This window comes from Erpetoichthys calabaricus, chromosome 10 (assembly GCF_900747795.2).
Source record: "Erpetoichthys calabaricus chromosome 10, fErpCal1.3, whole genome shotgun sequence".
Classification (NCBI taxonomy): Eukaryota; Metazoa; Chordata; class Cladistia; order Polypteriformes; family Polypteridae; genus Erpetoichthys; species Erpetoichthys calabaricus.
Genome location: NC_041403.2, coordinates 84,204,146 through 84,216,473, shown reverse-complemented (window position 1 = coordinate 84,216,473; position 12,328 = coordinate 84,204,146). Strand labels below are relative to the sequence as shown.

Genomic DNA, 12,328 nt, shown 5'->3' with positions numbered 1-12,328 from the left:
TCATGTATATATATTTATCTGTCTGCTTATTTAAAAAGCTAAATTTACCCCAGGAGTCAAAAACGTTCTGTCTAACCCTTGTACATAAACCTAGACAAAAGCTGGGGTATCACCTTGGTAACCCCATGTACTTTTGGAACTGTGAGAGGAAAATAGCACGACTTTACAGACAGGAGTCCAATGCAGAACTCTACTTACTTTATTCTTTGTAAAAAAAAATTATTAACTGCTGATGATGTAGATCATTTTGTCTGTGCTGAAATTCCAAACAGAGTAACCTATCCTGACCTCATTAAAAAGATTCAGCATATTGGGACTCGCAAGATTACAAATATTGTTTTTACCAAAGTTCTGAAATAAAAGTGAAACTAATGGAATAGCAACAATTCAAAGAAAAAATAATCTTAAAAGTGTGTGTCCAGAAAACCAAACACGGGGGTTGGCGAGCGAAGCAAGCAGTGGGCGAAGCCCCCTAGTCACTTATAAAAATCGGGAGTGGTCTCCCCTAGACTTTCTCGTATACTCAGATATGGAGATCCATCAACAACAAATCAAATCAAATTAATAACATATTGAACAATTATAAAAGCAAATTTGAATAAATTGGACTCTGCCACTGCATGAATAAAAAAGTACCACTTCCGGTTAGCGGAAATAGCTCAAATGTTGATAGAAATCTAGGTTTTGTAACTAATACTTGTATGCAAAATTTGGTTGACCAAAGCGAAGCCATACTCAAATTATTGTGTTTACACACACACACACACACACACACACGCACACGCACACACACAAACACACAGACAAACAGACATAATTCCAAAAATTGTATTTTAGGCCTCAGGGAGAGAATACCAAAATATTCACTCACACCACACCCCTTTAGAACTGCCATTTACTGTATATTGCATGGATGTACTGTATGAAAAAGTACTTTGTGAAACCCATGTAAGAAACTCATGTCTCTGGAGTTGTAAGGAAGCATTGCTGACCACTGGGACCTAGTGCCACTTTATATTTAAACATATTCAGTACATGTATTATAAAGAGGCACCTGGTCTCCCTGTTGTTAAAATGTAGAGATCTTAACAACATTCCGGATACGAGATGACCTGAAGCATGAATGCCTGGGCAGAAAATCCACTGGAACTGGCAACACTTGTGGTAGTTAGTGGTACTAAGCAACCTCTGCTAGGTGGAGCTGTCTCCCATAATATTGTTAGGTTGCACAAAGAGTGTGGCATGTTTCTCCAAGTTGGTAGGGACATAGCCACTTAGGGCAGGATTAGGATTAGGATGGGGGCCACTTGCTATTCACAGGAATAAGCAGATATCCTGAGGTTTGAATTATTCTTAAATAGAGCAACGAGCCTCACAATTACAGGGACACATGGGGCTGCAAGATGAAACTCTAGAAATGTAGCCCTAAGATTTCCTAAGACTATTATTGAGCCAGGAAACTGCACTTGAGATATGCCCAGAGGTTTTTGAAAGGCCAGGTTTAGGAGTTCTTTCTGGCTAGCTACAGAGCTGAGCTTGGGCTCATAAGGATGGGTGTTGGTAAGAGTTCAACTAGCAGAAGGAGAAGCCAGAATTTGTAAGAGGGCATACAAAAGATGTGTGTCAAGAGTTTATTAAGGCTTAATTGTGGACAAGTCTATAAGGCATCTCACCAGATAGACAGGGGCACAAGACCAGAATTAGCCAGGCCTAGGGAGCAGCTAGGGTTTTATTTTTTGTTAATAAATTACCCTTTTTTGTGGTCTGGGTTAAAGTTGGCTTATAAATTCTCTCTATCATCCACCACATATAATCTTTAAATTACACAACTCAATAGAACAGAGTCTTTTTCATCTTTTTTGTCTGCCTCAGCATGAAGAAGGAGATTATGTTGTCAGTTAAATGGAAAAAATCATGATTACTTACAATAAGTCCTGATCCTCCTTTTTTACCAGCATCACCTTTTTCACCCTATAAAGGAAAAGAGCCTGTAGCAATTATGTGTTCATCCATAACATAATGCTGCTTAAAATGAACTTGAGGAGGGCAAACATAAACAAAAGAAATAAAATGAAGTGACAAAATGATCTAGAAAAGTAAAAAGTTCAAGACCTTTTACATTTTAGCTCCAGGCTCTCACTAGATATATAGGAAAAATATTAGTTAGATTTTACACAGTATTTGCTTTTTGCTTGATTTTTTGTTTAAATCTTAATATTTCATCACTGTCATCTTTATTTACTGTTTTAAAGTATACTTTTATCAAATTAGTATTAGACCTTCAATAACTGCAAATAACTTTAGGCTGTAGATCCCTTAAATATGTGTCACTAAATTAATTAAATCTATACAATTTGAACTTTTAAGGAATGTTCCCTACAGTCAGGACACACTGAACTTTTGTTCATTCTAAAATGTCTTGTCATTTGGATCTTCCATTAGGCATTGTAGCAGATATAGCGTTTGTCCACCTCTTGAACCCTCAGGTACCACTCTTGAGACCAGGTGAAAGTACAATGACTATTTATTTTTCTATTGTACAGTGCACAAAGCACTCCACACACCACACTCATTAACTACAATAATTCTCTCTCAAATAACCAATCCTCCTCGCCCAGACACGTCGCCACCCTACCTCCCAGCTCAGCTCGGTGTTCTGGGCTTCCCTTAGTCCTTTTATAGCTCCTGACCCAGAAGTGGTTCCAAGCACAACCCACAAGTCCATTTCCTTCCGGGTCAGGGCAAACAGTCCTCTTCTTCATCCCGGGAGCACGTCGCTTCCTCCAGTCACGTGACTGTGATGCACTCCCGGGTTATAGGGCATGCAAGAGCCCACTAGCCCCCCTACAGCGACTCCTGGCGGCCCCCAAGGTATCCAGCAGGGCTGTGTCACAACACTACAAAGTCCATGAGGCTCTGCTGGAACTCGGGGCACGAATATGCTGTCCGGAGGGCTCCTCCTAGCGGCCTGGGGGTGAGGGCCGGACTGGAAAGCCGGCAATCCTCCACAGCATCTATGAATCTATATTCTGACTCTGATTAATTCAGAACAGGTTGGTGGGATTTTGGAGCTTTTTCCCTGTCTGTGGGCCCTAGATTCAGTAATCAAAATAGCTACACTACCTGTAAAAAGATTTAGAACACCTCAGTTTGTGCTACAGGTTTGACAGGGCTAGTGGCAGTAAGAAAGCCATTCCTTAAAGGACAACATAGGGCCTTGAAATACTGGTTGTAGACTACTGCAGAGTGGAAGAAAGCCTCCTCTTCAAAGTGAAATCTAAGACTTACTTTATCCGTCCACTGTTAAGCTGTGCTTGAAGCTGTTGTGCTGTGAGATGCCTTTCATGCAAGCTGGTGACCCTCAGAAACTTGTCTTCTGATTAGGTTGTGACTTTGGGCCTGCCAGATCTCTTCCTATCAGAGTTTTTTCAGTTTCCAATGGCCTTTGGATTGTGTAGGACATCATACTCACTGACACTTTGATTTTTTTGCAGTTTCTCTAAATGAAAGGCCCACACTTCAAAGGGTATTAATGCTCTGAATCATTTCATTTGTTAATGGCCGTTTTCTTGCAATTATCACTGGAATATTGTCCAAGTAGTACTTCAGAGGGTGTAGTAACACAGTTTGTTCTAATTCTGTTTTAAGACAAAGGGTTTTTAGGAAATTAACAGAAGTTGGTACAACTGTGCAAATTTTCACCTATTAGCTGTTCCCTGAATTAAGCCCATTCGCAACATTCTGATATTCCCTTTTTCTCAATCTTTGCTTACCTAGACTTTAAATTTAAACTTCTGGCACTTTACTGCTTACATTTTTACCATTTTAGGTTATTCATTGCATTACAAGTGATTTGAAGTTGAATTTTTTCAACTAAATTTGAAGAATAACTGGAAAAACTGAGGTGTTCTAAAACTTTTGACTGGTTGTATATATGTCTTTAAAGTGCATGTCTTATTTGTATGAAACAAACATTTTTTTTGATTGTGTTAGAAATGTTTAATTGAAAAAGCTCTATCACCATGCAGGTCTCTTACTGTAACTGTTGTTTAAAATCAAATGATTTTATACTACACTTTCACTGTCACACATTATCAGAAGGCATTTTAAAATTCACAGAAGAATAACAAAGACAATGCTTTGAACATCAATGCCTTTTAATGTTTAAAGAAAGCATGGGCTTCTCCTGGTACTACCATGTCATGTCTCCCCAATTTACATTATTGCATCCAAAGAGAACTCATTCTTGTAGTCGCAGTAGGGCACCTCTTTCACTGTTGTGTTCTCCTCCTTCTACTACAGATGCTGTCTGCTAACCAGAATAAAGTCCAAGAACGGGGAGAGGTGACTGCCAAAGGGCAGGACATGTCAAAATTTAAACATGTTCTAATGTAGTGCAAACACAAGAATGATGCAAAATTGCCTATGAGGAGAAAAGTGTGAGTAATATGGTTGGAACTGAGAAACAAAGTGCATGGACAAAATTGGAGGAAGCAGTGTAGAATAAGAACTATTGGACAGACCTCTGGAAAACTGAATCTCATTACTTAAAATTTATAATTCAGTCTCTGTAGGATTCTTTTCCTGGTCCACACAAGCTTTTCTGATGAATAAACCTTAATTCTCACAATGTCCCCAAAAAGAAACACTGAGGCTGATGTTAGAAAACCCTAGGAGGCCCTTCAACTCCACATTGGCATGGGATTCAAATCCAGAATGCTACAACCATGAGACGGCAGCACTACACATTGCTTCTCATAATAATTTATCATATTGCTTTCTTGTAGAGGTATACATTTTTAAACCACGTTCTTATTACTAAAAGCATAAAATGCTAATAATTTATGATTGCTTTCCCCAACCTTCTGTTTAAAGTAAAAGGTAAACCAGGAGAAACATAACCTTCTCAAGAAAGGATTGGAGAGAGAGAAAGAGAGAGAGAGAGAGAGAGAGAGAGAGAGAGAGAGAGAGAGAGACAGACAGACAGACAGACAGACAGACAGACAGACAGACAGAGAGTGACAGATAGAGGATAGGGGTGCTGCACAACACAGGATAAGCCTCATATGTTCTGTTAATGCCTCAGAAGTAGAACACCCAAAAGAGAACTGGACACTTAAACATAATATACACAGTGAGTCAAAATTATGTTAACATTTAAATGGTGGAAACAATTTATTCAGAAAACAAACTTAATATTTTCAAGATGATTTACATGACTGTCTTAACCTGTTCGCCATCATGTTCAATACATGTACGATGTGTGGCACATAAATTGTCCACTAAAAATTTAAATAAGTATATACATAGCAATACCATTAGTGTTAACATAATTTTGACTCATCCTGTACTTATCCCTGATACTAGAATAAGTCCCAGAATTTGACTGTAGTGGTGCAGCTAGGCATTTATTTTGTATTACTGCATTATTTTTGATGCCCTTTGTCTTTTTTCTGTTTTTGTTAAATCTTAAATACTAATAATTGTGAACAACTATTGGAAGTAATTGTAGGCATTTATCACATACGAAAAAAATAATAATCACAAAAGGCTTTTTTTTTTTTTTTTTTTGAATAGTCTAAAGTAAATGTAACATAACATAATATTCTCAATGTTCCAACTGAGAGTGTTGGAGAAGTGGTCAGAGTCTATTATAACATCAAGCAGAAGGATGGATGCAATACCCTAGAGACATTATATGTTAATTGTTAATAAAATGTTATACTATTACAGTGTAAATTTTCACAAGTGTAAATTAATATTGCTCAGAAGCTCCGGCAGGTTTGTATGCATCCACATCAAGCTGTGAAAACATTAAGCAAAATCAGTTATTTGTTTTTGTTAAAGTATCATTTTACCTTAATTCCTTGAGGTCCACTTTCTCCAGGTGGTCCTTCGGGACCTCTTGGGCCCTAAAAGCAAACATATTGATTTTAATGGTACAGACTCATCACTGTTTTAAAATCTCTATTCAAACACAAAATATATAATAAGTAATTTTATTTTAAAACATATAACAGATTCATTTTAACTACAATTAAAAAATAAAAATAGGACTAAACTAGTACGTTAAAAGTATAGTTATAGTTATGTACAGATTTCAAAGAATTTTTTAAATACATAGATGCAGTGAGACTTTGAAAAATACATTTCGATTCTCAGGTATATTGCTCTATAATCTGAATAAAACCAAACCGACCAAGTGTAACACTGCAACCAATATTGAACCATGACTTTAAGGTCAGGTGTAATTTTTTTTACACTTTACATTTACAGTATATTAACAGTAAATGTTGTCAAACAGATTTTAAAAATGCAGCCCATAATGTTTTTAGCACGTACATAATTAGCAAATAGTAAGGGTATTAAATAACACTTAACACAAGGATGCATCAAATTTTTGGCTACTAAAAAACTAGCCAATTACACAATGCACCAGAAAAACAAAAAAATGGCAGTCGATATTCAGTAGAATAGATTTGCTTGATCGCCCTTTTTATAAGCACATAATGGGTGATAGACTTATATACCGTAAGTTTCACTCATTATTTATACTATATTTTGATACTGTTTTTATTTATTTATTAATTATTTATTAAGCATATATTTAAAAGTGAAATTAATTTACAAGTAGGCTTATGCAATGGCACAAAAACAAATAATAAAAAATGAATGAAAAAAAAAAATTGACCCCAGTAGTTTCTAAAATGTACCTTCAACTTCAACCAAAAAAAAATTAATTTCAGTGCATGAACTATTTCAACAATTCAGATCTATAAACTATACGTTTTTTCCAAAAGACTGGCATTTACTTTGTTTAACAAAACACTTATATACATGAGTATCAGTGATATGTTTCATATTGAATACTGTATGACATTTAATGTCCGCTTAAATAAATAAAATGTGTCCTTTAAAAATGTATTCATCAATGAATACATAAAAGTGGAACAGAAAAATCAGACTTTCTCGTATACTCAGATATTGGAATGGATATTTGAGGAGTAAACTGCAAGACAATTACAATATTTTTATATTATGTACATTAAAGAACCATCAACAACAAACAAAATCAAATTAAGAATATATTGAACAATTATTATAAAAGTAAAGTTGAATAAATCGGACTCTGCAGTTGCATGAATAAAAGGTAAAGTATCACTTCTGGTTAATGGAAATAACCCAAAAGTTGACAGAAATCTATGTTTTGTAACTAATACTTGTATACAAAATGTGGTTGACCTAAGTGAAAGCATACTCAAGTTATCGTGTTTACATACACACACACAGACAGACACGCAGACATAATTCCAAAAATGGTATTTTCGGACTCAGGGAGGTCTAAAACGTCACGATTCATCAAAATCTTGAAACTGAATTTTTGGAAGATTCCAATACTTTCCCTATACTTCATATAAGAGAAAGTCAGGGAGGTCAAAAACGTCGAGATTCATCAAAATCTTGATATTGAATCATTAGATGATTACAATACGAGAAAGTAAAAATACAAAATACTTTCTTGCTTTTTCCCTCTATGAATCCATCTTCTGTGTCACCTTTTCAGTTACAGGATACAAGAGGCAAAATATTCTTCCAAGGCACAGATCAAACCTAGATAGGTTACCAGTGCATTGTATGACATGCATACAAAAATTTATTGTAGGACAGACTGGCATATTCAAATGGCTGGAAAACAAGTCTCAAAGAACAACAATGAGACATTCCTTAATTTCAACTTTTTCTTGACTGAATTTCTTTGGAATGCAGCCTCTGCACCTTATCCAATAAAATGATCAGTCATCTAGTAACACCCCAAAGATGCCTCTGTGAGGAACAATCTACAGTAAATACTTCCTCAGGGACAAAGGACCATAACTCAACAACTGGCAACTTTGACAATGGCAAGATGTCCCTTCTTTTCTTTAAAACCTTACACACCACAAATCTGGGCTGACTCTATCAAGATGACAACTCAACCTGGCTATAACTCTGTTCTATAAAGCTGGGCCAATTGAATATAAGATGTGACTGTAACAGAGGCTAGAAGCAGTCACTTTTACTCCAAAGGGCAACCATACAAGGCTGGAAGGGTGGAAGACATGTCTGTATTGGAGTTGGACAAGGGTGCCATTAATGCAAATCTTGCTGAGGAATAGCCAGTGCATGAGCAGAGAGACAGACTGAATGCAAAAGACACATGTTTACCTTGCCAACATTTATTAGTTAAGGGAGCTAACATATCACCAGATATCCAGCAGGCATTACTTTGGTAGCACCTAAAGACACTGCATGTAAAATCTTCAAAGAGAAAACTGCAGTACCACCCATGCAGTACCATGTGCAACCAGAAGGTGTGATGAAGGTGAGGAACAATTTCTTCAATTTCTTTCATAAAGACTGAGAAAGTCGACCAAGCATCACTTACATCAAAACCATAAGTACACCTGCTTTGATTCCAAGAATTAATAATTGTAACTTGGTAGTTAGTATAAAGGCAGCTAGTGTATCACAGTATTGTTTAAGTTCTAGTTGTTAAAAGTTTCTTCCTAAATTTAGTAAGAAAGTGCAGAGCAGCATCTCACATATGCAGAAACTTCTTATGGAGGGGTAAGCCAGTGTAGACTAGCTGTTAAGGTTAGTTTTTACAACAAAGGATTTAGGAAAATTAAGTTCATTCATTCATGTTTGCATTGCTTTATTGTCAGGGGGGTACAAGTAGTCACATTATTACCCTTCATATAAAGGAAATTGAAAACACTGTAACAAGGAACATAAATACTATTAGGAATGGCAGCTTTTGTCATTTTTAAAAATTCTCTAATTTAATGTATATACTTTTGTCCATCTATCATATAATAATGGGTTCAAATGTGGAAGAAATGTTGAGGATTGCTCAGGATCGGACAGTGTTTCGCTCTGTTGTACACACAGTCGCTACGAGTCACAGCAGACTCAATGGCACCTAACAACAACAACAACACATTCCAAGTGATGCATTACGATCCACAGATTTAGTCATTTATAGATCGAAGGGTAAATAAAACTAATGAAGTAGACAGGGCCTTTAGCTACAACTGCATTTCCAAAAAAGATTTGACAATATGTAAAATGCAAATAAAAAACAAAACACTGATTCTTTTACCTATATTTAAATGAATACAGTATTAAATCTAAAAAAAAATAAAATAAATTTGTTAATATAAGCTAATTCCAATTTTGCTGCCTGCAACACCTTCCACAAATGTTAGGAGGTTCTCCTATTTACCTGTGGAAGGTTTAAAAAAAACCTATTTGGAACTTTTCCATAGGTAAACTGGTAATGCTATCATGACTGAGTATAAAAGGAACATCCACAAAAGGTTCTTTCATTTACAAACAAGGATAGGACAAGACTCACCACTTTGCACTAAACTGTGTGAGCAAATAGTTTGGAAACAACATTTCTCAATATACATTTGCAAGGAATTGCAGTAATGAATGTCTATGATATTTGAACCTTTCAATGACACAGCATAAACAAAAAAATGACATTTCTTTGTAATGAATGTAATCACATGGGCTTGGGAGTATTACAGAAAATCATTGTCAGTAAACACACCTTGCTGTACCAAATGCAGCCTAAAACTATATTACACAAAGCGAAACCTACACTGTACATCAGCAACATCTAGAAACACCAGCAACTTCTTTGGGCTAAACCTCATGTGAGATGGAATGATACAAAGAGGAAATATATGGGCAGCGTTTTAGTTTTTTGTAAAAAATGGACATTGAGTTCTCTTGGCAAAAGAGGAAAAGAACAACATATGCTGCCATCTAGACTAAGTCCTGTTTAGGGACGTCCATGTTTGCTTCAGGAAGACAACACCAAGCCAATTCAGTTCTTATTATAGCAGTTTGGCTTTGCAGCCAGAGAGTGCAGGTTTTCTCTTTGAAAATGTGTGACACGGTGGTAAAGTGAAGTCCTCAGCTGTTTGCCATTTTAAATAAATAATCGCCGCACTCACAGCTTAAGGAGGGGGTGTGGTAGTGTGGGTGGAGCAGTTCCTGAGTGCCATACGGGCATGGGTGTTTCTGCACTGAAGTGCACAAGTGCGTGATCGCCCACGTCCATAATTGAAGTCAGGAGCTGCTAATCACCACACCTGTGCCACGTCCCCATTATAAACAGGAGGCTCACAATTGCGGAGGGGGGGGGGGGGGATTAAAAGAGAGAAGGACGGAGGTTAAGGGAGAAGAAGGCTGGAGAATTGGAGAGCCGGTGCAGGAGCGAGCGAAAGCAGGCTCGCTGGAGTAATGGCAGGTAGCTGGGAAGAGAGCCCTGGCAGGGTGTATGGTCGGCACTCGGGGGCGGACAGATTGGGTCACTCATGCTAACATATTCAGAGGAGCAGGAGTGATCAGGATTGAGGATGGCTCGCCAAGGAAGGCAGTGGGAGTCGTGGAGGCTTGGGAGGGAGAGTCTCAACACGTGTACTGGTTGTTGGGGAGCCTGAGTCTCGGTCTGGCTTTACGACTATACGGAGCTAGGGAACAGAAGGTTACCGGACCAGTTTTTAATGCAGCTGCACCTGCTGAAAGGGGCGACTCCTCTGCTGCCATGCCTGAGAGGGATAAGCAGAGATGCTGTTAGAAGAAAAGTGAAGGCACTGGGTTTTTAAAAGAGACTGCTTCTAGCCTGTTGTTTTTAACATCGTTTTAAAGGATTTATTTATTTGGATTATTTTAACCTCCAGTATTATTCACCCTGTTTTTATGGATTATTTATTGTGGACATTTCTGAAGCACTGCACTTTGGACACTGTTTTGGTTTTGCTTGTTTTGATCCTTTTTAATAGAAGCACTTTTGCACATTTACATCATATCCTTGCTCAGTTTTATTTGTCCTCATTGAACAGCTCATCTGGTTACATTACCGACGGTGTTGGGTTGACAGGTTCCCAGAAGTAAGGTGGGAGCATGGAGCAGGACCGGCATCATCCAGTGCAAAATATACCAATAGAGACCCAAAACTGATGAGAAGATTAAGTCCCATATCAATGAGGAATGGGAAGAAAATCAAACAATTTTCAGTCTTCAGCTCACAAATGATTATTGAATGTTATTAACAGGAAAGGTGATGTAACACAGTTGTATATACAATCCTGTCCCGACTTTTGTGGAGCGTGCAACATTTAGAATAACTAAATAAAATAAATGAAGTTGAGTAGTTTAAACTTATATATTGTCTTTGTACTTTTTTGAATCAAATACGAGTAAAAGAGCATTTGCCAATCCTGCCTTCTGTTTTTATTTCCATTTTACATCCTAAGCAATCTTTTTTGGAACAGCATTATTCTGTTCAAGAGCTACATACTCTTGCTAGAGTGCTGATGTGCCTTTTAAAACATTTTTTTTAAATAATTGTGGCAATCACTGTGATTATTTCCAAGCTGTTGTGCAGTTTAAATTTTATGCTCGCATTACTGCAGGTGTTTTGGTTTCATTCCGCATCCCAAAGACATACATTTCAGTTTAATTTAGATTGAATATATGCTTTAAGTGTTGACCTCTGCCATGTGTTAAGTGTCCTAGCTGACTGAAATACTATACTTCAGGAAGTAAATTTAGCTGGATAAATAGTATAAGGTTTATAGATTAATAGATTACTGATAAGCTAATAAAACTAAAAAAGATTCTATTTTATTTTTGTTATTGGATAAGAAGAAAAAAAATAAATCCAGTTGATTCTGCTTATCATTTAAAATGTCAATTAAGATGTTGTCAGCCAAATTGGCTTACCCATACATTAAAAAAATAAACATATACTATATATTTCATGATAAATTAAATCATACATTTAAAAAAGTCACACAAAATGTGACAAGGGTTAACAAGTAATATGCCTTTCCACTATCTTACTGTAACCTTAAATATCTGAATCATTCCTCTTACCCTTCGTCCTTTTGGACCCTGAGGTCCAGCTGGTCCTCTTGCTCCTGCAGGACCCTGCAGAGAAAAAAAAGAGTTATTTAAAAACTTTGAACCACCTATCCAAGATTGAACACAAGATTGGAGGAAACCCTGAAATAAAACACCAGTCCCTTATAGAACACACTTATACTCCCACTTGCACCAGGCCAATTTGCAGTCAATAATTAATCTAGCCTGGATATATTTTGGATATGGAAGCAAAACTGGAGTACCTTTATTTACATATTTCCAGGAACAAAAATATTAATGAATGTTATTTAAATTGCAATGAGTTATCCAAAATTGTCACAAGTAGCAGGAGGAATGTACACTTGAGGCTATTATTCTATAAAAGCAGAGGATGATCTCATGGTAT

General features: G+C 36.8%; 1 protein-coding gene across 1 annotated transcript in view; it reads right to left on the bottom strand.

Moving 5' to 3' along the window:
- The window catches only part of LOC114659194 (collagen alpha-1(XXIV) chain), a 338,513-nt gene that overhangs the window by 84,999 nt on the left and 241,186 nt on the right, over positions 1-12,328 (bottom strand). Inside the window, exons 28-30 of the mRNA XM_028811519.2 lie at positions 11,935-11,988; positions 5,859-5,912; positions 1,927-1,971 (exon numbers count right to left, since the gene is read on the bottom strand). Coding sequence (XP_028667352.1) covers positions 1,927-1,971; positions 5,859-5,912; positions 11,935-11,988 — 153 coding nt within the window. The remainder of the gene's footprint in view (positions 1-1,926; positions 1,972-5,858; positions 5,913-11,934; positions 11,989-12,328) is intronic.